The sequence below is a fragment of the Lycorma delicatula genome, chromosome 13 (assembly GCF_047948215.1).
Source record: "Lycorma delicatula isolate Av1 chromosome 13, ASM4794821v1, whole genome shotgun sequence".
Lineage (NCBI taxonomy): Eukaryota > Metazoa > Arthropoda > Insecta > Hemiptera > Fulgoridae > Lycorma > Lycorma delicatula.
Genome location: NC_134467.1, coordinates 18,122,127 through 18,149,961, shown reverse-complemented (window position 1 = coordinate 18,149,961; position 27,835 = coordinate 18,122,127). Strand labels below are relative to the sequence as shown.

Sequence of the window (27,835 nt, the reverse complement as noted above, 5' to 3'; positions counted from 1 at the left end):
CACAACATTCCTCTCCGGTTATTCTGAATTGCCCTTTGTAGACATTGAAGAGTCACGCAGTATGAGGCTGCAGTGATGGTCATGCCACATTCCATGAATTCCACCAAGAGCTGCAGACCAGCAAAGAAACGTGGCTGAAAACACAGGCGGTTCCATTCCATGACGAGGGTATTGGAAAGTTGGTACCACACTATAACAAATGTCTAAATCAGAGTGGCGACTATGTAGAGAAATAGCGTAACTATGTAAGTACTTGTTACAAATAAAAATTTTTTTATTTTCACTTTGGTTTTAATTTTGTGACCAATCGGACCTTGAAAAAAACATAACCCTTGCACTTATAGCACCAAACAGTAAGGCTAATTTAAAATTGATTTGTTTTATAGAAGGTTTCCGAGAAAATTTATCATTACAAATTAAAAAAAAAATTTAAGTCAGTGAAAATAAAAAATTTTTTATTTGTATTAAGTACTTACATAGTTACGCTATTTCTCTACATAGTCGCCACTCCGATTTAGACATTTGTCATAGCATGGTACCAACTTTCCAATACTCTTTGTCATAGAATGGAGCCGCCTGTGTTTTCAGCCATGTTTCTACGCTGGTCTGCAGCTCGATGTCTGTGCCAAAATGTTGTTCTCCTTGTCAGCGTTTCATGTGAGCAGAGCTGAAAATCAGATGGAGCCAAGTTCTCATTTACCAGCACAAATAACGAATACAATAATTATTTAGATCATTGTTCTACATGAAAAGTTTAAATCAAATTGCCAAAATTTTTTTTATTGAATTTGCTATAAATTGATATGATAGATTTTCTTAACAGGTTTTGGTTACTATCTATTAAGTGTGTTATCTTTTCTTTTTTTTTTAATCTTCAGGATCACCGTTAGGTATTGCTTTAGAGGATGAGACAAATGACAATTAAGTGTGTTATCTATACTAGAAGAACTGCAGTTTTGTTAATTTGATCCTATCTATAAAGCAGGATTAAAGTTATAACAATTTTTAATATTATCTTTTAAAAATATATTTTTAGAGAAAGTATATGATACTTGCTTTAATTTGTATTTTTATCACGAATAAAAGTTGTTAAATTTCCCGCTTAGTTAACCAAAGATGAAAGTAGTGGGGTGTATATGCCATCTTGTCTCGTATATCATTTACTACAAGCTTATTTTATGATATTCGACTTATAAAAAATACTTTTTATTATTTAAATGTTAATATTAAACAGAACGATTTAATTTATATATAAAATATTTATTTATCGAAATTAAACTAAATTTTAAGAAATTTCTAAGTACTTATTTTATATTTATTAATGTAACATTCAACAAGTGATTTCTGTATACCAGCAGTATAATTTCATCAGCTATCTAGAATCAGTTGTGATGTTTTTCACGAAGCCATGTCTTCTACTAACCGTGTAGATTGTTGTAAATATAAACGTAAAAGTATTTTATTGTGATCGTGTTTGTTAATATATGTAATTGATGTTATAATTTCACTGATATAGTTAAATAAACGTTGACAATTTTATAAAGTGTTTTAGATTTTTAATTTTGTTTAAAAAATACGTAAACTTTAGACCTTCAACGTTTATTAATAATTAAGATATAGTTGTATACTACTATAAATTCAAAAAAAAAAACTTTAATATGAAATTAATTTAATGACAGGTTTTAATTTTAATTAAATTCAGTGATATTTAGATTGATTATAATTTAAAAATACTTTGCGTTTTAAGTGTTATTGTGTTGTGTGTAATAGGCAGTGTTTGTTAAAATACTTAAAACATTTTTTAAGGTATGTTATTTTTTTATTAGTTCGTATTAAAGTGTAACATTTAGAACACCAATACGTCAGTTTATATCTATCATTTAAATCGAAACAAGTTTTTTATTGATATACAGTAAGAATGTAATTTTATTTCATAGTAATTTTTCTTTTTTTTAATACCTAACATTTTATAACTGGTAGTCCATTACTTATAACAAACGTGAAATTTATAAAATAAATATATTCTTATAAAAATATTTGGTACAATCATTCTATTATTTGTTTGTCTATTTCAGAACTTATTGTAACCAGTTTTGGAACACATTACCCATCATGATATCTTTTATTTGTTCTACTTAAAACACTTTTAAATTAATTTTTTATTATAAGAAAGGTGAAGGAAGAGTTGTTTTACATTACAAAAATAATTATAATCAGGTTTGATTTTATTTCTGTATAATAAATATGCAATCCTTTTAAATGAATGAATGTTCTTTCAGAATTTAAAAAGATCTTTTTGTCTTGTTTTTTCCCCCTTTTTAAACTAAATTATTATTATGCTTAAATAATTAATTCTAAAATGAGTAATTTGGTTTAAATATTTATGTTGATTTCTATGACATTTTTTATTAAATCTTTTGGTAAGCAAGTCTTGTAGTAGGTTAGCTGCTAGTCTATGCTCAATTCCATGCTAAATTATTCTTCTTATATAGAGAATTTAGTCATTTTGATGTTGTTTTAATATAAATTAAATTATTTTGTAGCATTCCTAACCTAACTTCAGTTTTTTTGATCCCTTGAGTGCAATGTCAGTAGTGATACATTTTTTGTTTGTTTGATTATGCAGATGTATTCTGTTATTTTTCCTTAAAAATATTTATAAAATTTATAGTTTCTGTATTTTCATTATATTTTCTGTAAATCATTCCATGTAATTAGATAAATTGCATACATGTTTTTATTATTTGTCTATAAACTTTTAGTGCAGTAATAGCTGATAATAAACTTTAGTTAATTATAGCTCAATAATAATAAACCTTATTTGCTATTATCCTGTGTTCTATAAATAAATGATAGTATGATAAATTAGTTGACAGCAGTATTCTAGATCTGTACATTATGCATATTGTGAAGTATAAATTGGTAGTCTGTAAAATTGTTCATTTATCACTATACTGTACAAATATTTCCTATGACCATATTAAGATTAATTACAGAACTTGTGTGAAAATTATGTGTCTATTGTATTGGTTAATCAAACAATTGCTTCACTTAATTACAACTTAAATTAAAAGCATTAACAATAAAAATTGTGTGTTACATTCAACACCTTAAGGAAAATTGAAAATTAAAAAAAAATAAGTAATGAGTAATTATTTTTTTTATCAACATTGTTTTTTAATTTAAACTTTACAAAATTTATAATTTGCTTTTGCTGCGTCTTGTCAGATAAATATGTTTTAGTTAAAGGTTTAACTTTCATTGATATGGGGTTAATTTGTTTTTATAAATTCAGTAACTCCTTCAGAGAAAAAAATTGTATTTTTGTAGCTTAAAAAATTGTTCTTTGGATGGATTATAACCATCTAAAGTTTTATGGATAAAGTGATTGTATTATGCTTCATAGGTAGAGTAACATTGCTAATTTCATTTGTAGAACTCCCATTAATGATAAAAATAGTATTTGTATTGCAGGTATACAAAATTTCTGTTTATTTTATCAGATGACAATATTATTCAGTTAATGAATTTTTAAATATCGTATATTGATTAATCTGTGTAGTGTATTTTTATATTCCGTGCAGGATAAATATTATTTACAGCTATGAAAAGTAGATATTGACTATTTTATTGTTTAAATGTTTAGTGCAAAATATATCTAAACTCTTCCACTTTCTTTTATACACAAAATTCTTTCACTGTTAAACTAACAGATGTACATCTACAATGTAACTTAAACTTAGACAATTAATGTTATGCATTTAAAAAGATAAATATCATTTAGGGTTTACAACAGATATTATGTTTCTTTAGAATATTCTGTTTTACCTTTTTTTTTTTTTAAGGAAAATATTTTACTTTTCAATAAATACAAAAAGTTTTAATCTGAACTTATATGAAGTAATTAGTAATGAGCACATACGTGTTTGAATAATTGAACATGGTAACATATGAGCATGATAACTCCTGCAGTAAGCCGTATTGTTTTCAGTCTTTCATAAAATTCAATGTATGAAGAACAAATAACAGTTCTGAATAAATGAGAATGTAATACAGTTATTGTGTACAATTATGGACTCGGCTCCAATACTTTTTATGTTAAAATAAGTTAATTTTAGGATTATGAACGTAACAGATATTACAGATCAGACATGCAAACATAGCCAATTTAATAGTTAAAGTTAGGTTATGTTTGCTGATATCGTACAAAGTTCAGTATGCAGAATAGTTATTTAGGTTGTACTTTGAATCATATAATTTATTCATGTTTTATTTGGTTGTCAGTGAGCTATATAACTGTGAATAATGACCAGAATCTCTTGACTATGACCCTCGGTTCTAGGATAGTGACACATAATCTGAATTTTGAGGAAAAATAAATGCCCTTTTTATATGTTCAATTTTTAACTACTTATTCTTTAAAATACAAACATTTTTTTAAGTAATATGAAGAACATTAGAGCTGAGGCCATGTTTGTATATAATTACCCATAATTCATAATTAGGAAATTTGATTTTATACATGTAATAACAAAATCCACAATTAGTTTTACGAATGTATTTTCTTATGTGTTGTTGAAATTGTTTAGTATTAGTAGAATATTTTTCTAAGAAAATCTATTCCAAGAAACCGGTAATCGTGTAACTTTTTGTTGTTGTGAATTAGTTATTATTTTTATAAAATTTTTTATTATCTTTATATTTATTTTTTTGACAGTTTGACAAAGTATTTTTAGTTTCTGGAATAAAACTTATTTTATGGCCCATTATATGCAAATGTTATTATTATAATAATATAAATTTCTTTATGATCCGTTAACGTTTTGTTATGTTATTGTTGTATTGGTGTAAAGTTTAAATCATTAAAAAAATATCAACAATTCTGTCATATTATAAATAATTATAAAATAGTGTTCATTTATTTTTTATTTTTATGAAATAGTATTATAAATATGTAAAATTGTAATTTTTAATTAGAGATATGGAAGTTACATATTAACTTTTTGATGCCACTTTTTTTAAACACATCAAGTATTTATTTAAAGGTATCATTTTTTATTAGTTCCAAGTATTTGCATTTGTAAATGTAGCTTTGGTTTTATTTTTACTTTAAAGTAAAAGTATGTTTTATCATGTTAAAAATAGGATATTGGATTTTTTCAAATCCTACGTTTTAGGATAGAACTACTAATCTAGACCAAAAAAAAAACATGTTTAAGGTATTTGCTTACGTATGTCACACTGCTTTTGGACGTATGCCTCAGCAAACTGATTTTCTTCATATTTGGCTAAAATATTTCTATATATGGGGCATTGAACATATTAATTTTTTTTCAAAATTTGTTAAGTGGTGGGGGAAGTCGATTTTATCACAGAAAAATTAATTTCAGTTTTCTTCAGTGATATTTTAGAGAAAACTTTGTTACACAAAATTTGTTTCTTACATTTTATATATATATATATATATATATATATATATATATAATCCAAAAAATCTTTCTGTCTATTTATAAATAATCCAATAAATCAACCACCACCTCTTAACATTGAAATATATGTTTTTTGTTTCATGTCCCTTCGGTTTAAATATTTGTTGAAAATTTATATTTCATATATATTTTTATCATGAAATGTCTACAATTTTTTTGAATTATTGACCTCTTATCTAAAATACGGAAAAGATTTTTGAAAATTCTGCTTTTCTTATTTTAGCTTTTACCTTAGGCGGTGTTTGATTTAGAGAGAGCTACTTAAATGAATTTATTAATAAGCTTAACCTATATTTTTAGAAAACCTTTTCTTAAAATTTATTCCCACCTCTAAAAATTATATATATATATATATATTTTTTTTTTTTTGGCTCTAATTCTTAAATCTTTATTATTAGTGGGTGGATATAATCGTGCAGTACTTTGCCAGCTTTTTTTTAGATTTTGTTTGTTTTATATATCACACGCGTGCGCGCGCACACACACACATATATATACATACGAAAAATTACAATGAAATTGTAAACCGTACAGTAATTCTCGCAGATATAATTTTTTCCACCCAAAAAACAAAAATTTCTGTAAAATAAATAAAACTGTTTTTAACAAAACGATACTGATATCAAAAAAGATAAGACACTACATTTCTATTAAAATCTGTTTTTAATTTAGAATTTTCTTTAAAAAAAAATACATGTTAAATATATGTAACAGACAATAAATATGCAATAATAAATGATTAACAATGTTTAAGCGTTCTATATAAGCAAAAAATAGAAAAATTTGTTACAAAACTCTTACCGGCTCGATTTTATTTATTAGACAACAAATAATCATAAGAATTGTATTATTTCTGTATATGTGATATGTATTACATATAAGTGAGATCAGGCTAGTAAAGAGTTTTGTAACAAATTTCTCAGTTTTTAGCTTATTATTTATTTGGAACACTTAAACACTGTTTATTACTTATTTCATGTATTTCTTTTAAAGAAAATTCTAAATTAATAACAGATTTTGATAATAGAAATTTAGCGTCTTACCTTTTTTGATATCAGTATCGTTTTGTTAAAAAAAGTTGTATTTATATAACAGAAATTTTTTTTTGAGCTGAAGTAATGATTTCCTCTTTTTCCTGTTTAGCCTCCGGTAATTACCGTTCAGATATTACTTCAGAGGATGATATGTATGAGTGTAAATGAAGTGTAGTCTTATACAGTCTCAGTTCGACCACTCCTGAGATGTGTAGTTAATTGAAACTTAACCACCAAAGAACACCGGTATCCACGCTCTAGTATTGAAATGGTATCTGCGAGACCCTTACCGTACGGTTTACAATTTCATTGTAATTTTTTTTGGATATCACTGCGTTTTGTTAGATTATTCTATTTTTTTTTGTGTTTTTTTTTTTTTATGAATACCTCATTGTTATCTTATGGATTTATTATTAAAATTTATTGCCTTAGAATAAACAAATTGAATTTCACAGCCAATTTTTTTTTTTTTTTTTATAGTTATATTCTCTACATACATATTTTTCAGTTTTTAATAAAACTAGTACAAGTTTTCTTTGCGAATCGAAAATCTGTGAAGTAATATTGCACTTAAATTTAACCCTCGATTTTTATCGTTAATTCGATTTTACCAATCGAATTTATTACTTTTTTAATAAAACTAGTTTAATCTCTGGTAAAAAATCCTTTTTTTAAAGTAGTGATAGGAATTTAAAAAAATTGTTTCATCTTCAGTACTTTCATTTATATAACAGCATTTACTATTATAAGAAGCTGTACTGTATTTTCTTTTAAATTTTATTTCAAGTACATTTTCAAGGTTTTGTACGCTATCTAGCGGCGCCATTTGTAAAAGTACATTAAGAAAATAAATGAAACTGCATATTCGAGTCCCGGGGTTCATCAAATGGAAAAAGAAACTGTTTTCCAACAAAATTCGAGGTATTTTTTGAAAGTATTCTTTATTGCTAATATAATTGAACTGAAATATAATGTTTTCACGAATATTTATTTATTCTTTCCCCATTTTCATTTCACTGTTAGGTTAGGTCATGTTTAGAACATGTTTAGAAAACGCAATTCGTTGACTTCGTCCCCTCTTACAGACTAAGTTCTAACGAATTCCGTGATATTACATACTTGTACGAAGTACAAGGAAGTATTGTAATCGCGAAAAATTTTCATATTTCAACGGAAATATCCATTTTGACAAGTTTCGTCGTGACGTCTCTACGCACGTGTATGTATGTATCTATCATAACTCAAAAACGATTAGCCGTAGAATGTTGGAATTGTGGATTTAGGACTGTTGTTTTTATTCATGTATCCCGTCATCTCAAACCAGTTAGACTCTTTATAATCTTAGCAAAGCTAAAAATTGATTTTAATAAGTTTGTTTGGCAAACAGGAGACAAAAAAATCTTATCTATAATTTTTACCAGAAATACATAAATATTTGTACAAGATTATATATGTAGAGAAAATGAAGAAAAGCAAGCTGCAATTGTTGACAAATTTTGCTAATAATATTAGCATATAAATTTTGCTATAATATTAGTTTGAAATTAGAAATGTTGTAGGGTACAGATATATTATTAAGACAGAAAATAAATTTGAAATGGAACAGATGTAAAGGAAATATTATGTATGAAATTGATGTAAGGAGAGATGAGGGACCAAATAAATAGTTCCCTCTTTGTAGAAGAATATAGTACACCAGATTGGTTAAAAAGCTGAAAAGTTTTTCTTTTGCCAATAAACTTAAATTTAGGAATTAAGTACACGATTTAAAATATTTATTTTCAATGTAACTCTTTGATAATACAACAGGGATGGACTATAAAAAAGCCGGAAAAACAAGGAATAGACTATCGTGGTGAGGTTTGTATTCTAGAAGAATACTGAATATTAAGTGGGTTGATAGAATACCAAATAAAGAAATTCTTTGAATAAATTTGATAAAAAAAGAGCTTGAAAAAAGTTTATATTAGAATTTTGTGACAAGACTGGTGTGCCAAAAGTATACAGAATCAGTGAATTCAGGTTTTAAGGAAGGTGGTTGACTACAAGCTGTAAGAAAGTGAAACGAATTCAGTAAATTGGTTATTATTATGGCAGTATAAATTGATATTTTTGATATTTTATTACAGTTTTTATTGTAATAGTAGGTGGTATTAATCAGACTGATTGAAATACAACAAAAAAAATCTACTAAATTTTTAAGTATTACTAATATTGATAGCTTGTCATAACATAAAGAGCTTGAATTTAAGTAGTGGAGATTGAAGACAGTAAAGGAAGATAAAGATATGAAACAGACGTAAGTAATATCTTACGGCTAAAATTTTGCACGGAATAGAAAGTAATGTAGAAGTGAATTATATGAAACGAATTATTATAGAAAAATCAATCTGCAATCTACAAATCATCTGTTGATTTTATAACTATTATTTAGTACATATAGTTTTTATGGGATTTTAAATTGTTTATACTTGACTACTTTAATATTTTCAAGTTAATCTTTAACACAATAGAAATATATACAAAAAGATATTATCTCATGAAATTTTATGTCGCAACATGTAAATATCCAGTGCGTCTTATTTTACATAACCTTGTTTACAACATTGAATTTATTTTGGTTTCATAATAATGATATTTTTAACCGCGTATTGTAATTTATAAATTATAATTCAAAGCATTTTGTATTATTGTATTCAGAAAGTCATTTTACACTTTTTTTTTAGGTTGATTAGATTTTATAGATTGATAGAAATTTATAAATTATAATAATTATTATAGTTTTGAAGGTAACCGAAGAAATTTATAGAAGATTGTGGATGTAATTTCCTTGTATGGATGTACAGTTCGGAATATGATTCACTTTTATTTCATAACACTTTCAAATTGTATTGTACAGTCTTGTGCAAGTTAGCAAGAGCAAAAGTATATTTTCAAAAATAATCAAATTTTATTACATATAAAGAATGTACAGAGTTTATTACAGTATTTTTTAGTATTTAATATGTTTTGCTTGCTCTTCGGTAACCATTTCAATTCTTTTAGGCGTTGAATATATAAGTTTTTTTTAGATATTTCTTTAAATTCTTGATCGTGAAACCACAGCTTTATCACAACACAAATCATCTTCTGTTTGGTAGTGCAATCAATTTTTCTTAATCTTTTCTTCATAATTGCCCACAAATTTTCAATTTTGATCAGGTCTGGTGAATTTCCAGGCCAGTCCAAACAATGAATCCCTTTTTGAGACGTGAAAAGCATAACTTTCTTTGATAAGTGGCAGCTAAATCTTGTTGAAAAACAGCGTTTTCAACTCCAAGAGTATCTGCAAGCGTATGAAGTTCTGGTAGAGCCGAATTTTTCCAGTAAAGGGTTGTACCTTTCACCGTTCATTATCCCAGGGATACCTTTCACCGTTCATTATCCCAGGGATGGGTACTAAAGTTTTACGTTCAAAGTAGTTGAAGCATCCCCAAAACATCTTCTTTATAAAATGCTTTACAACTTATTTAATGTGTTTTTGCAAAACCTGCTCGTTATCGCTTCTAAGCACATGTGACACGTTTGTCTTCTCAAACTAGAAAATGATTTTCATCAGAGAAAAGGACTTTTCTCCAAGTTTAAGAATTCCATTTTTTTATATTTTTTGGTCTAAAGAAGCCTTTTTTTCTTCATGGCATCCATAAGAAGTTGTTTTCTTATAGGCCTTTGTGCCTTGTGACCGCTTTCCAGAAGTCTTCTGCATATAATAAAATTGTGAATTTTCACATCGGCTGATTCTAAGTTTATTTGTAAGTCAAAACTATTTTTCTGAGGATTAATTTTACTTATTCTACATAAAATACCATCATCTTTTTGGTGGTTTTATGTTTTCTTCCACAGTAACCCTTTCGTCAGGGTGAAATTGTATCCATCAAGATTTTGTGTAATTATCTTATTAACTACACCTTTTTTTCCTGTTTAGCCTCTGGGAATTACCATTCAGGTATTACTTCAGAGGATGAATGAGGATGATATGTGAAGTGTAGTCTTGTACAGTCTCAGGTTGACCATTTCCGAGATGTGTGGTTAATTGAAACCCAACCACTAAAGAACACCGATATCCATATAAAAGTAACTGCCTTTACTAGGATTTGAATGTTGAACTCTCAACTTCAAAATCAGCTGATTTGTGAAGACATGTTCACCACTAGACCGACCCAGTGGGGTTGCGAGATGATAGCTTCCCATTTTCCTGTTTAGCCTCCGGTAACTACCATTTAGTTAATACTTCAGAGGATGAATGTGGATGATATGTTTGAGTGTAAATGAAGTGTAGTCTTGTACATTCTCAGTTCGACCATGTCTGAAATGTGTGGTTAATTGAATCCGTGTATCCACGATCTAGTATTCAAATCCGTGTAAAAATAACTGGCTTTACTAGGACTTGAACGCTGGAACTCTTGACTTCCAAATCAGCTGATTTGGGAAGACGCGTTCACTACTAGACCAACCCGGTGGGTTTGCAAGATGATAGCTGCGCCAGTACCCATCATCACTCATGTTAGCTAGAGGTGAAGCTCCTCCCCCCAGGTTACTTTCTTGGGTCCTTTATACTATTTTGTCGATATCAACTGAAGATGATTGTTTAACAAAAAAAATAGCTGTCTAGTTTTGAATTTCATTTTAGAAATGTTAAATATTTATTTTATTGTGCGTTTTCTTGTTTTCCAATTTAGTTCTGCAAACTTTTTATTTGTGTCTATAGAAATTTCTTTCAGTTGATGAAATTTATTCAAACGTTATAAAACTTAAAAGTCTGAAGTATATGATTAAATGTAGAAATTAATGCATCTTTAAAACTATTAACGCAGATGTATTTTTAATATAATTTTTTTCTTTCGTGTAATTATAAACATTGTCGTGTAATGTAAATGCATGCAAATTAATTATTACTGGTTAGTCAGCAAAATTATAAATAGTTATCGATTGTTCAAGATCATTTTCAAATACATAGTTAACAACTTGATTGCCGCACTGATTTTTCAACCACTTTTTAACTGGTCATGATATTCCAATAGGGTCTTACTTAAATGTTGACACTAGTCTCTTAGATCCCACTTGAAATCTTAATTTGTATGAATTGGAGACTGTATATAGCACTTCATTTTGCATGTTTTTCTATTTAAATGTATTCGTTTACATTCTAACCTTAGAAATTGATATACTTAGCATCCTGTTACGTTAACTTTTAATGAAGTTTACAATTTTATAATTTTTACGAACTAAATATCAGATTTGAATGCTTAAATTTGAATTTTTATTATTTATTAATAAAAAGCTAAAAGAATTATAAGGTAAAAAGTTTCATTATATTGCATTGTTACAATTCATTTTTCATCAAATTCGGAAGAAAATATGCTCAGTGACATTTTGAAAGTGAAAACTAAATGCTTGGTATGTTCATTCTTCTTTTGTAAAATTATTTTTTTATGGAACATAAATTACAAAATTGATAATTTTACTTTCAGTTTGATTTATTAGTATCTCTATATATTATTCACATATCTTAATTTTATTTTGTATTTTTTATATAGTTTTTTAATATTATAAAAGAAATAATGTTTTGATACATTTTTTTTCTTTATAAATAATTATTTCTCAATAAAGCTTATTTTGTTTTTATGCAAGTACTTTATTTATTTCTTAAAATTATGCAGTTATATATTTTATCTAGCACGAATCTGATCATAAATAAAAATCAATAATCATTCCCATAGCAACTGGTAAATTGTAACCAGAGAGAGTGGCTCATCTCATACTAACAGCGAAGACGGAGGAGGAACCCCCTTAACGTGCATACGGCCCTCGATGTCATCACAGGCGTCGAAATGTGTTTTATTTTTGTAGTTGTTAATGTACTTTGTTAGGTTAGGAATTTATGATTGTATTATGTGTCGTTCCTCATTTTGTTGTTGGAATATGCTGCCGGATATACCGATGGACACAGAGTGGGGAATATTGTGTGCGGTGCTCTACTGTTGACGCCGAGGGAGATGTGGCGCAACAAGTAATGAGGGGTCATGGGAATGCGTGGGGGATCGAGGACAGATATAAGTCCATCTTGATGCGTGTAGGGGCCAGGGAGGCAGCCTCTATACCTACGGTGTTCGGGCCTACTCATGCGCAAGAGTGGGTGGGTCGGAGTTCCCTGATGATGGCATGGGGGACCCTTGAGGTGGGGGGACGTGTAACTGTGAAGGGCAAACGAAATGTGTGTCTTGATCAGGTATAATAGGGACTGGAATGGTAGCTTTCCTGGGAAGACACATTCTGATCACCGGAATAGGTGATCAGGTATGTTTTCGAGGAGGCACGGGAGACCTCGATGGGATGGACGAGCTAGGGAGGGCAGACTGCGTTGCCATAAAACCCTGAGGCGACTGTGTTAAGCTTTTTAGTGTGGGCTGGTCGTCTTGGGGGATTTAAAAAAAAAAAAATTGTAACCACTTTTAAGTAAGAAACTAATTAAGTTTAATTAACTAAATGGCAATTTATATCCTATTTTACATGATATATTACCTTCCTGTTGTATACAATTAATACTGTAAGAAAAAATATTCACCGCTGGGAGGCCATGGTCCTATTGTGGTTCTCATTCTCTTCGACCATAAAAATCAATTATATTACTTTCTCTCTACCTTAAATTATTAATGAAAATCTATAAAGGCTGGATGAGAACAATTAGATTTTTTCATTTGGTCTTTCACTAATGGTAGGAGGGACTCCATATTAGATTTCATGGACTTCAAGTTAATATTTGCAACTTTCATTCAGTTAACCCAACTTTGACTAAGCTGTATTATTCTTTTCTTGCAATATGATTCAAAGATAAATTTTAGGTTTTATTACCTAAGAAAATAACAGAAATCTAGGGGTTTTAGTGAAAAGACCATTAAGTCTTTATTTCTTGTATAAATTAATTCAAAGATAATTTTATGCCGATCGTTTTTTTTTTTTGTGGTTAAGTAAAGTTTTTTCCTATTTAATGAACATATTTAATACTAAATTAATATATTGTGAACTAATGCTTTTATCCATTAAATTTCTGGAGAAGATATAAAAATTCAAGCCAGTTGTAAATAATTTCTGTTGTTAAATTTTGTATGTAACAGTAATGTCATTATTATTAGTAATGGAGAAATGCTGTTTCATTTGACATTCATGTAGGTTGTGAATGAGTGAGTGAATTAAATTGTTTAACGAAACTAAAACCTATAATTAGTTCACATTTACTTAGTTGATTCTCATCTATAGCTTTGTCTCTCATTTATGAATTTATCATAAAAGTGGCGTTGTTATAACTTCAGTTCCTAAACCTTGATAACTTTGGTTTTAATCCAGTCGGCGTTAAACATTTTTCAAAATATTGATAGGACAATTCATATAAAAGAGGTGTTTATCTAGTTATTTGTGCCAGTTTTTCATTTAGATAGAAGGAAGGATTGTATTAAATTTAAATCCTTCATTTTTACAGACTTAAAAACAGAACGATATCGTAATTCTGTAAAATTATTATAGTATATAAAATAAAATATACTTGCAGATTAATGTAATGTTTTTAGAGGTAAATATTTGTATCTTCTTTACTGGAATTTCCAGTAGTGGTGTTGTTAAAGAAGGCTAGGAAATCTCAAAATTGAATAAATCTATCTTATACAGCACGACCATTTTATCGTGCACATCATATATTGAATAATAATTAAAAGACACAAATTGCTACGGAACTAAAATGGTTTATTTAATCAATGTGATTTTTTTTTCACTTATCATCATAATTTCCAACAACATTAATGTATTTGTCCCTTCTCTGAATCAGCCTATTTAAGCCTGTTGTAAAATGTAAAATCTTTGTCTCGATGTGTGAGCCAATTTAACATATTTTCTTTCACATCGCCATTACCATTAACTTCTTACTTTGAATGGACCAAACAAGTGGAAATCCAATGGACCAGTTTGAACTTTTATCAAAATGTTTTGGACAGCAGGAGGCTCTGTTGAAGATGCTGATCAAAGTGGAAGACCATCTTAACTAAATGAACAGAAGCTGCTTGATATTTCAGATGCTGCACGTGAAAGTCCATCAAAGTCGATGCGTAAGTTAACACTGCAACAAAATATCGAACTTGTTACTACACATAAAGCTGTAAGAAATGAACTGAAACTCTTCCTCTACAATGTAATATTTGTTCAAAACCTAGATCATGCCAAAAGACGAAATTATTCACAATGGTTAAAATGTTTTATTGAACAAAATTCTGACGTTACATTTTTTTACAGATGAAGCATGGTTTCATCTGGGAGTATATATTAATTCACAAAATACATGACTGTGATCTACAACTAATGAATAACATGAACAATCTTATATGATGAGAAAATTGGTGTCTAGGTCGGTGCGAGTAGAACATATGCATTGTGGGTCCAATCTTTTTTGAAAATACAATCGATAGCAATCATTATTGTGTTGTTTAACTTCATTAGTCAGTTAACAGAAGTGGAATTGAATTACGGTTAGTTCCAATAAGTCTGTATAACAGCACATACAGAATCCAGGTCGATGACTTTTTTTATGAAATGTCTTTGGTGAATGAATTATTTCAAGGGTTTGTGGCTTTCACGATCACCTGATCTGACTTCCCCAGATTACTTTCTGTTGAGGGCAGTGAAACAAGCAGTTTATTGTAACAGATTATGCACAATTGATGAACAAAAAATCGCAATAATGGTATACATATGAGACATTCCTGTACATCAGCTGGTATTTGAAAACATATTGAAAGGTGTGCAGTGTTTTATTGATATGTTGGAGATGTTTTCAACATCTTTTTTTAAAATTATTCAAGTTATTGTAATATCTGTTTCTATAAAATAATGAAAAATAGAAATACAATGTAATAATTTAAAAAAAATTTGTCATTACACTAACATAGTTCCAGTGCACAGCAAATTTCCGAATGCACTTTATTATTTGGAATTTTATAATTGAAATGTTATCGTGTTTTTAGATTTTAATAAATTTTTTATACAGTCTGAACCTTTTAGACTCTAAAAAACCTTTTAGGTTCTAAGGGTTGAGTTTGTTAATGGGCAAAATCGGACCATGAGGGTGGAAATAGGGGACTTTATTGAGAAAACAAAATATTGTTATAACTTTCTTATTAAGTAAGATATCGAATTCATTTAAAGTTCATACTATTCTTTGGATAAGGGCCTAAATGTATTGTTATACATTATAAAGAAAAAATTTCTTTGAAAACCAGTATAGTTTGTGCATCAAGATATATAGAATTGAAATTTTTTTATGTTTGGAAAATATCAAATCTGATTAGGATTTGAAGCCTGAATCTTTTTGGATGAAACGTTTAGATATTACCATTTTACCACAGTGATACCACTATTGAGCTGCTTCTTATTTCATCTGGAAAACCCGATTATATTGGCAGATGTTAAATTTTGAACTTTGTGTATATCTAAAAATATATTTTTATCTCAAAAAATAAAAAAAAAGCTTTGTATATTTTTGTAACAGATTTTGCAGGTTATTCAAGTTATTAACAGTAGTTTATTAGAACGTATGTGTGTTTTTTTTTTAAAGGTTTAACTTATTCAGATATACACAATTACAATGTTAAGTCACTAGAATATATATATATATATATATATATATATATATATGTATAATTGTATAAATAGTGACTGTTATTGAATAATAGATTCATGTTTATTCAGTAAATTTATGTATATGTATATATATGTATGTACGTTTCTATTTTTAGATTTATCTGTTTATTTTTAGATGGTTTAAATTATTATTTGGTTTGCTAACAAATGTGAAGATAATGATTGCGCTATTGTTTATTGTAACAACAGAAAAAGAACAGAGATAGGAATTTTTTTTATCTTTCTCTTTTTCTTCTTCTACGTTGTTTCATTCTGGTGTTATCATTGTTTATTAAATTGGAATGTAAAATAAGTCTTCCTTTTTGTTTTCAGAAAAAAATATTGATCAACAATCATTTCATATTTCATCCATATCTTTGTTATATATATATATATATATATCCGTATTATAATTGAATATATTGTACTTGATTTTTCAAACACTTAAAGCTACTTTATTGTGTAATATTTAAAGGGAAAATGCTTCTAAATTATAAAAGGAAAAGAGTGAAAATTAATAGTCATGTTACATTTTGTTTATGATTTCATGTTTGGTGAAAAGGTAACAAATTTATTACGAGTCATATGACTATGAAAAAATCTTAGTTGGGTCAGAGTTCATTGCAATCTGTTAATAAGCAATCCCTTGGACCAGTGAGATGATGGATACATATGACATGTAAATGAGCTGTCTTGAACATACTCAGGCCAATTACACATGAGGTTTGCAGGTAATTGAACACAGTCTACCAAAGTACACAGGTATCCATTGTATAGTATTCAGATATATATATATATACATATATATAATGAGAAGATTGCTATGTAGTTAGTACATTAGGTACATGTAGTTAGTTGACACTTAGTACATTTTTTATATATATATTTTTTTTTTCTAGTATGGCAGTGAAGCTGTTACAAATTTTGTGGTTGTTAGGGTTTATGTTTTCTAAATCTCTAATTTTTATTTTGTTTTTGCTATTTGTTGATGTAATTGTAGAATTATTTTTAGGTAGATTTCATAAGAAAACTACCTATTGTAATGTGTACCATGATTCAATTTTTGGAAAATTACAACATATCTTTGCGTTTCACATCTCCCAGACCCCAATTATACCACCTTCAGCTCAAAAGTTTATATATATATATTTCAGTTTCTTGTGGAACGGTAACTCCCGTAATTTTGCGCCAATCACTTTCAAATTGATACATGAAATATAACGATCCAAAATTTCGGTTGTTTGTTAATGGGCAAAATCGGACCATGGGGCTAGAAATAGGGGCTTTTTCGAGAAAACAAAATATCGTTAAAAGTTTCTTGTTAGGTAAAATATTGAATCTGTTTAAAGTTCCTGCTACTCTTTGGATAAGGGCCTAAAACTTATCTAAGTAAAGTTTTTTGATATCACCAACCACTGGCTTGGTGGGGGGGAACGGGGTTTCGAAGATCAAAAAATATCATACCTCCCTTAATAGACACATTATTGAATCGGTTTAAAGTGATTGTTAGTTATCCAAACATTACCTAAAACTTTTGTCAGAAACAATTTTTGATAAAGTTTTGCTAGAATTGTAAGAAGATGGGGCTTGTTGGATGCTAAACATGTGAAATTTTTTCCAGATGCAACCATTGTCATATTGGGTAAATTTTAAGTTTTTCTTAACTTTAAGGTGGAAATCTTTTTTATCCCCAACTTAGTATCAGTGAAATCTACCTCTGCCTTCCGCCATGTTGAACGGGATTTGTTTTTTTTTTTACTGTGTTTGGTGGTTAAGTTGTGTTTTTTTTTAGTTTAATTGGTACAGTGGTCAGTATGTTGATGAAATATTTAAATTTTCAGAAAGTTGTATATATATATATTTTTTTTTCTAAAATCAATCTTTTCTCAAGACCCATATAACTTCTACAGCAATAATTGAAATGTATAACTGAACTCAATCCACCCAAGTACAGAAATAAGACAACTCTTACCTTATTTTTCATATAATTTTTTATGAAAGCACTTTTGTGGGATCCCACCTCATCAGTTGTATATAATATATTTATATAAAATTACATATCAAACTTAAGAAAAATTTTATTTTTTTTTTAATGAGAAATATTTGTTACAGGTGATTTGTGTTAACTAATGACTGTTGTAATGTGACACTGGAGGGGGTAGTAAACCCCCTTTTATTTGTTTCCCTAACACATTATGTCAACACAGAATAATCCTGCATCTCCACCCACTGGTAAGTTAATGTTATTAATTATTAGTTTTACGTTTATGTTTCTCTGCATATAAGCATATAATTTTTTTATTTTTTTTACATATCTGTAATCAATAAATAATAGTATATGTACAAAAATATTTGTAACATACTTTAGTTATGTCGTGCAAGTCTGGGGTTTTAAGCGGTACGATAATATAGAGAAGTTGCAGCTATTTTTTATTATAAAGAAATTATTTTCACTTGCATTAATGTATGTTGAAACTTCATTTTAATTATTATTATTATTATGCTTTTACGGCCAACATGGGACCACTTAAGTCAATTTTAGTTACATCTTTTCTGAAAAAAGCGCGTTATTTTACTCTTCCGAGCTGCCCAGTATTTCTTCATCCATTCAGATCTTGCTTTCTTTTCTTCATCTGTAAACACCCTCTTCGTTGTATTTTGTTGTTTGTTTGTCTTTTGTTTAAATCTAATGTTTTTGTCTTTTAGCTTTGTAATTTTTCCAGTTTTATTCTGTAGGTCGGTCAGGGAAATTCCCAATTCTTTCATATCTTCTCTAATTTCCTTGATCCATCCCACTTTTGGTTTTTGGAACCAGAGCTTTTCAATGATATTTCTTGACAGTCTTGTTTCTGGTGTCCTTATGAGATGACCAAAGAAAGAGATTCTTTTTTTCCGCATAGTATCAGTAACAGGCTCTATTTCTCAATACACCACCTCGTTTGGCACAATCCACCATTGGCCTTCTTTTTGGTGTTTTTTATAGATACACGTTCTGACAATTCTCCACTCTATTTTCAAAATTTTATTATCGATTCGGTTTTTCCGAGTGATTTTGAAAAGGGTCTCGCTTCCATCAAGCCTGTTAACAATTTTTGAAGTGTGTGTGTCATTGGCTAGAATTACCATGTCATGAGCAAACCTTATATATCTTATTTTTTGTGTCCTTCTATATTTTTTCTTTTTCTCTTTTATCTAATATATTCCTTATCATATCTTCAATGTAAATGTTGAACAGCATCGATGAGAGCATTCTTGCCCAATATCTCAAGTTAGATCCACTCAATCATCATAATGAGAATAGGTTAATGAAATTTATTACATTTCAAATAAAGCGCAACAGCATCTGGTTTAAAGGATGTAAACATTTTATTTATTTATTTTTTTTGTCTTCAGTCATTTGACTGGTTTGATGCAGCTCTCCAAGATTCCTATCTAGTGCTAGTCGTTTCATTTTGGTATACCCCCTACATCCTACATCCCTAACGATTTGTTTTACATATTCCAAACGTTGCCTGCCTACACAATTTTACACATCTACATGTCTCTCCAATATTAAAGCGACTATTCCAGGATGCATTAATATGTGGCCTATAAGTCTGTCTCTTCTTTTAATTATATTTTTCCAAATGCTTCTTTTTTCATCGATTTGCCGCAACACCTCTTCATTTGTCGCTTTATCCACCCGTCTGATTTCTAACATTCTCGTATAGTACCACGCTTAAAAAGCTTCTAATCTTTTCTTCTTAGGTACTCCGATCGTTCAAGTTTCACTTCCATATAAAGCTACGCTCCAAACATGTAATTTCAGAAATCTTTTCCTGATGTTTAAATTAATTTTTGATGTAAACCAATTATATTTCTGTTTCGCCTGTGCTATTTGGCTTTTTATATTGCTCCTGTTCTTCCATCTCTAGTAATTCTACTTCCCAAATAACAAAATTCTTCTACCTCCATAATCTTTTCTCCTTTTATTTTCACATTCAGTGGTCCATCTTTGTTATTTCTACTACATTTCATTACTTTCGTTTTGTTTTTCATGCGTTCATTTTGTTTATTTTCATGCGGTAGTTCTTGCGTAGGACTTCATCCATGCCATTTAGTGTTTCTTCTAAATCCTTTTTACTCTCAGCTAGAATTACTATATCATTAGCAAATCGTAGAATTTTTATCTTTTCACCTTGTACTGTTACTCCGAATCTAAACATCTTATATAACGAATCCAAACATTTTATATAAATTAAAAATTTAGTATTAGATAATGTAACAAACCGGAGAAGTGAGTTTGTTAAATTTCTCCGGTTGTTTCTCAATAACTGTTGATTGTTGAAAAAAATGAGAGGTAACTACAGATAAGATCCGACTTTTGAGTGAGGGAATTCATCGTATCCTACTTATAAATCGCTGAATTTGAATCCTGGAGGGAAATAGTTATCTTATACAGGTAAATAAAGATTCTTTAATTAATCAGATTATGAAAGCAACATGTGGGTCGAATCCCAATAAGCTGTGGGTCGAGTCCCAATTATAAATGTGTGGTGTTCATTATGTAAAACAGAAAAGCAAGAAGATAGTTTTCAGTTTGTTACTCGACGCCCTGTCTTTGCCAAATGAAGGTGGATAATTTTTAAATGGATAAGCTGGCAGCTTATTTTAAGGATGTGTGCCGGCCAGGATTTCATTTATGAACCGTTCACCCACATCAATCGGAAATTTTTGTTATGTTACTTACAAGATGGCGTAGCAATATTTCAACTATTTAGTTTCAATATCGATGTCTATATTTCAATGCATATTACTTTCCGCCTGAGTTCAGGTTGTTTAAGTTAAGGTGGATGACCTTGAATTTATCGAAGGTGTTAACGTTGATTAAAGAGTAATTTGTAAATTATAAATGAAAAGTGTAATTTTACGAATTAATTTTTATGTACTCTGTTCCAAGTTGTTAAATATGAGTAGTCGTTAAGTAAATATACGTTTACAACATGTCATGTTACTTTTTATTATAATTTCTTTCTAATTTGTTTGTTTAATTTTGTTTTTTAAATTGGATTTTGTTGTGTTACCGGTATATAAAATATATGTCTATATTTACTATAATTATTTTTGTTTGTGTACATATTCTTCACGTAAATATGATGTTGCGTATCTATGTCTGTTTGCATGAAAGAGAAGAATAAAGTATTATTTTTAAATATTAAAGGGAATTGTGTATTTCGATGAACATTGTTATAGCGGTTAGTATTAGCAGTAAATATGGTATTAATTTTCTATTTAGTACCATTCTGTCTAAGTATTGATACTAGTACTGTCTAGTATCACTAAGTATTGTTTATGTTTAACTGATACTATTACTTTATGTTATCTTATTACAAAGTTTACAGCTGTCAATTTTTAAATTAAGGTGTAGAAAGTGCAGTTATTATATATGTTGTGAATTACATGTAATTATTTATTGTAAAAAAGATAAAATGAAAATAAAACAATTTGTTTACTTTTTTGTTTTATTCCACCCAAAAATTCTTGCCCAAATCAATTCAAAATCACCGAAAAATAATTATTATGTTGACAAAAACAATTTTTAGATGAAGAAAAAAGATAAAAAAGATTTTTTTTTGACTAAAGTAATGTTTTGAGTATTTAAATAGTAAATTCATTGCCAGATTCTTCGTGGTGCAAGTTGTAGCTTCTCAGCCTTTCATCCGGAGGTCCCGGGTCGAATCCCGGTCAGACATGGCATTTTCACACGTTACAATGTCATTCATCTCATTTTTTAAAATAATATCTAACGGTGGTCCTGAAGGTTAATAAAAATGTTTAAAAAATTCAGTAATTATTGCAATTATTTATTATTTAAATAATCAAAACATTACTGTTAATTAGTTGAAGTTAACAAGCGTTGTTTAAGTTTGGTTAATTTATATTAATTATAAGCAATAATGCTTATTGTATTTTTTGTCAAAATGTTTTTCGAAAATTAAAAAAAAAAATTTTACCTTTTTTGTCGCCTAAAAACTGTTTTATTCAACGTAATGTTTATTTTTTAATTGATTTGGACAAGAAGTTTTGTCCAAATTCAGTTTTATATAAAAAAGCACCTTTTTTTTAAGAAGACGCGAATACTTTTCGCCAGGTCAAGAAGTGGAGATTCTACCCACTAAAAACCGCTCTTTCGCCCAAGTTTTCTCAAGGGCGGATCACTTTGTCATTAGTACATGTATGCCATAACAGTTACATGTTATAATATATTTGCATGGCCTCGAAGTAAAACAGATTAAAATCAAAATTAAGAAAAAAAATTTAGAGAGTAATTCTTATCATTATCGGGCACAAAATTCCAACCAATCGTATTCTTTTTTTTTAACCAATCATAAGGTGAGAGTAATTCTTATCATTATCGGACACAAAATTCCAACCAATCGTATTCTTTGTTTTTTAACCAATCATAAGGTGAGAGTAATTCTTATCATTATCGGACACAAAATTCCAACCAATCGTATTCTTTTTTTTTAACCAATCATAAGGTGAGAGTAATTCTTATCATTATCGGACACAAAATTCCAACCAATCGTATTCTTTGTTTTTTAACCAATCATAAGGTGAGAGTAATTCTTATCATTATCGGACACAAAATTCCAACCAATCGTATTCTTTTTTTTTAACCAATCATAAGGTGAGAGTAATTCTTATCATTATCGGACACAAAATTCCAACCAATCGTATTCTTTGTTTTTTAACCAATCATAAGGTGAGAGTAATTCTTATCATTATCGGACACAAAATTCCAACCAATCGTATTCTTTTTTTTTAACCAATCATAAGGTGAGAGTAATTCTTATCATTATCGGACACAAAATTCCAACCAATCGTATTCTTTGTTTTTTAACCAATCATAAGGTGAGAGTAATTCTTATCATTATCGGACACAAAATTCCAACCAATCGTGTTCTTTGTTTTTAACCAACCATATTATTTTTGGATTTTCTAGTTTAATTTCTGTTTAATTTTATTTAATTATTCTGGAATTTCTGTTTAATTTTATTTACATTAAAGTTAACTACAGAGTGACTGTAAAAATAGACCCTCAACAACATGTACATGTAGGCATAAATGTACGATCTTTCATAAATTTGCAAAAAATTCTTATCTTTTAGTTCATACTCCTCTGTTATTGTCAAACAATATTCTCCCTAAGGTGTAGTCGATCATCATTTCGTTTATCTGTGTTTTGCTGCCGATCATTTAATCGCTCTTTGGTTTCATATAATTGTTCTGATCTTAATTTGCGAACTCTAGTTTTCAAATTTTCTCTCTTTTATATTCATCATCCTCTTAATATTTTTATTCTTTGTTTGGTTTTAAACATTTTCTTTCTCCTTATATTCATATTCTTGTCGTTTCTTCATGTTTTTTTTTTCTTTTTCCTGTATGATAGTTTCTTTTTTCATTATTGATTATTCACCAAATAATCCAATAATAAAAAACTGACTATTTTACACCGTAACTTCGAAATCAACATTTGTAACCAGTAGACAGGATTTCACTAAACGGAATAGTTTAATTATGATTATTATTAACGTTTTTCATACGACTCACCAGAAATTTGAAACTTTTGATAACCAGTAATTCTTGAAGATACGAATAATACTGATTTAGTAACACAAGTAATAAAGGGACTTTTATTCTATGTTAATAAAAACTAATATTTCAGCAGTTGTGTAACTTTCCACTTTATTAAAGTTTTGGAGGATGGGTATTAAACTTTCAAATGTAATTAAATGAAATGCAGCAAAAAATGTGTATGTGTAATTTAATTGGCGTAGAAGGAAGTCATGTGGTATCCACATCAGATTTTTTTGATAAAGTTAAATTTTTTGTCAAGTAATTTACATGGATCTTTTCAGAATTAAATTTTCTACATATCTAATGGAAAAAAAACATACAACTTAATCATTTAAGAAAGTTTTCTTACGTTAAACCCAAAAAGTGTTATTTTTTACCACCAATTTTTGTGTTTTACGTTAGATATTTTCAAAATTAATGGAGGTACAGTTCTGGGACCCGTTTTTTTTTTTTTAATATTTTCAGGTCAAAAACCGTAAGAAACATCTGAATTCGCTCCGTAATTTACCTTCCCAGAATTTTAAGAAGCATTCATTTTTCCGGGTGAATGGAAATCCTGATTGAATTTTTCGCTAGCCGTAACTCGCTGACGAAGCGTTTTCGTCGGGCCTATGCTTATATAAATTGTTATAACTATTATAAATTCTAATAACTATTTAAAAAAAAAAAAAAAAAATTAGGGCTCAAATACAGAGATAGAAGAACAATTGCTAACATGTACAGGAACCAAACAGCAACAGTAACAATTGAAGAACATAAGAAAGAAGCCGTTATAAGAAAGGGAGTCCGACAAGGAGGTTCTCTATCTCCGTTACTTTTTAATCTTTACATGGAACTAGCAGTTAATGATGTTAAAGAACAATTTAGATTCGGAGTAACAGTACAAGGTGAAAAGATAAAGATGCTACGATTTGCTGATGATATAGTAATTCTAGCCGAGAGTAAAAAGGATTTAGAAGAAACAATGAACGGCATAGATGAAGTCCTACGCAAGAACTATCGCGTGAAAATAAACAAGAACAAAACAAAAGTAATGAAATGTAGTAGAAATAACAAAGATGGACCGCTGAATGTGAAAATAGGAGGAGAAAAGATTATGGAGGTAGAAGAATTTTGTTATTTGGGAAGTAAAATTACTAAAGATGGACGAAGCAGGAGCGATATAAAATGCCGAATAGCACAAGCTAAATGAGCCTTCAGTCAGAAATATAATTTGTTTACATCAAAAATTAATTTAAATATCAGGAAAAGATTTTTGAAAATATATGTTTGGAGTGTCGCTTTGTATGGAAGTGAAACTTGGACGATCGGAGTATCTGAGAAGAAAAGATTAGAAGCTTTTGAAATGCGGTGCTATAGGAGAATGTTAAAAATCAGATGGGTGGATAAAGTGACAAATGAAGAAAGAAGCATTTGGAAAAATATAGTTAAAAGAAGAGACAGACTTATAGGCCACATACTAAGGCATCCTGGAATAGTCGCTTTAATATTGGAAGGACAAGTAGAAGGGAAAAAATGTGTAGGCAGGCCACGTTTGGAATATGTAAAACAAATTGTTAGGGATGTAGGATGTACAGGGTATACTGAAATGAAACGACTAGCACTAGATAGGGAATTTTGGAGAGCTGCATCAAACCAGTCAAATGACTGAAGACAAAAAAAAATTATTTTCAGCTATAGGTAAAATTGCTTTTTTTTCCCCCGTAATAACTTTGTAACTTTGATCCAAAAAATGCATCAACAGTTATGTTATCATGTTACATCATTGATGTAATCGCCTATAAAATAATCATTTCTTATGATATCATTGACTTAACAGTGTTTTGTTTTTAAGCTTTACGTCATTCGTATGATATTGGCATCGTACTGACCTGCTCTTGGAAATTCCCCTTAGTCTGTTACGGTGAATCTTCTATCTTATAACGCGTAACGTTTTATTTAACTCACTTTTATCTTGCTTCCTCTTTAAAAAAAGATAAAAATAAATATATTAACGTATCCGTTCTCTCTTAAGCCTTGCAGTTTCATCTGAAATTCCCACCGATATCGTCATAGTCAGTTTTTATATATCTGTTTATTTTTATTTTTTTAAATAATTTTTTGTTCTTACTCCAAAAAATTGTTGTGTTACTGTTTTTTTTTTATATTTTCAATTTAAAAAGTATATTTTTTATGTTCTAGAACCTTTGAATTACAAATTTAAAAAAATATCTGTGTTCTGATCTTCATTGAAGTATGTTCACAGTTAATTCTAAAAACAAACTATTATATTTTTTAAATTAATTTAATAAAATTTCTATAATGCACTAGTAATCGGTGTTTTTTTGTTTTTTTTTTTCAACTAAAAATATCCTATTATACAGTGTGATACGCAAAGAATGTAACAAACCTTTAAAATGAGTTCTACTGCTGAAAATAAAGAAAAACGTTCATATAAACTAGGTTCGGAAATTCTTTATTAGCAAGTGGTCGGTTAATGAAAGATAACGCCCTGGTTTCTGCGCCTACAGTAAAATTAAGCCAGATTGTAATTTTTGGAACCCAAATTAATGGGTAAATCTTATGGGTTTTTTTTAAATATTAAATCTGATCTGAAAAATTGAAAACAAATAAGTAGGTCCAAAAATTGTACTTTCGAGAAATCTGGGATAAAAAATTAAAGATTGAGGTTTGAAAAGACATTATTTTATTTCTGGCTTAAAAAATAACTTTATTAAATGGTTTTTTTTTTGTCTTCAGTCATTTGAATGGTTTGATGTAGCTCTCCAAGATTCCCTTGCTAGTCGTTTCATTTCGGTATACATCCTACATCCCCAAGGATTTGTTTTACATATTCCAAACGTTGCCTGTCTACACAATTTTACACATCTACATGTCCCTCCAATATTAAAGCGATTATTCCAGATGCCTTAATATGTTGCCTTGTCTCTTCTTTTAACTATATTTTTCCAAATGCTTCTTTTTTCATCGATTTTCCGCAACACTTCTTCATTTGTCGCTTTATCCACCCGTCTGATTTATAAAATTCTCGTATACTATCGCATTTAAAAAGCTTATAATCTTTTCTTTTCAGTACTCCGATCATCCATGTTTCACTTCCGTGTAAAGCTACGCTCCAAACATATAATTTCAAAAATCTTTTCCTGACATTTAAATTAATTTTTGATGTAAACAAATTATATTTCTGACTGAAGACTCGTTTCGCCTGTGCTATTCGGCATTTTATATCGCTCCTGCTTCGTCCATCTTTAGTAATTTTACTTCCCAAATAACAAAATTCTTCTACATCCATAATCTTTTCTCCTCCTATTTTCACATTCAGTGGTCCATCTTTGTTATTTCTACTACATTTCATTACTTTTGTTTTGTTCTTGTTTATTTTCACGCGATAGTTCTTGCGTAGGACTTCTTCCATGCCGTTCATTCTTTCTTCTAAATCCTTTTTTTACTCTCGGCTAGAATTATTATATCGTCAGCAAATCGTAGCATTTTTATCTTTTCACCTTGTACTGTTACTCCGAATCTAAATTGTTCTTTAACATCATTAACTGCTAGTTCCAAATAAAGATTAAAAAGTAACGGGGATAGGAAAACATCCTTTTCGGACTTCCTTACTTATTACGGTTTCTTTCTTATGTTCTTCGATTATTACTGTTGCTGTTTGGTTCCTGTAAATGTTTGCAATTGTTCTTCTATCTTGTATTTGAACCCTAATTTTTTTTAAAATGTTGAACAATGAATAATAAACAAATAAAAGTTTTAAACAAAACTTGTAGAGAACTTAATTCTGAGTAAAATTATATCAGGGATTAAAAGTAAGAGTTTCCAATTTTATTAAAAAAAAGAAAAAAATTCTCTATTGAACTATTGGAGGATCGTATCTTACTTTCAAATGAAGTGCAGCAAAAAATATGTATAAATAGTTTAATAGGCGTACAAGGAAGTCATGTGATATCCACATCAGATTTTTTCTTATAATATTATGAATGG

The 27,835-nt window shown here is 28.9% G+C and overlaps 1 protein-coding gene across 3 annotated transcripts in view; it reads left to right on the top strand.

Annotated features, from left to right (window-relative positions):
* The first annotated feature begins 1,681 nt into the window (after positions 1 to 1,681).
* The window catches only part of HDAC4 (histone deacetylase 4), a 425,916-nt gene continuing 399,762 nt past the window's right edge, over positions 1,682 to 27,835 (top strand). For all 3 annotated transcript variants that reach the window (XR_012758717.1, XM_075381378.1, XM_075381376.1), the window contains exons 1-2: positions 1,682 to 1,806; positions 18,338 to 18,457. Coding sequence is in view for 2 of the 3 variants with exons in the window: in XM_075381378.1 (XP_075237493.1) it covers positions 18,421 to 18,457 (37 nt within the window). In the remaining variant the exon portion in view is untranslated. The remainder of the gene's footprint in view (positions 1,807 to 18,337; positions 18,458 to 27,835) is intronic.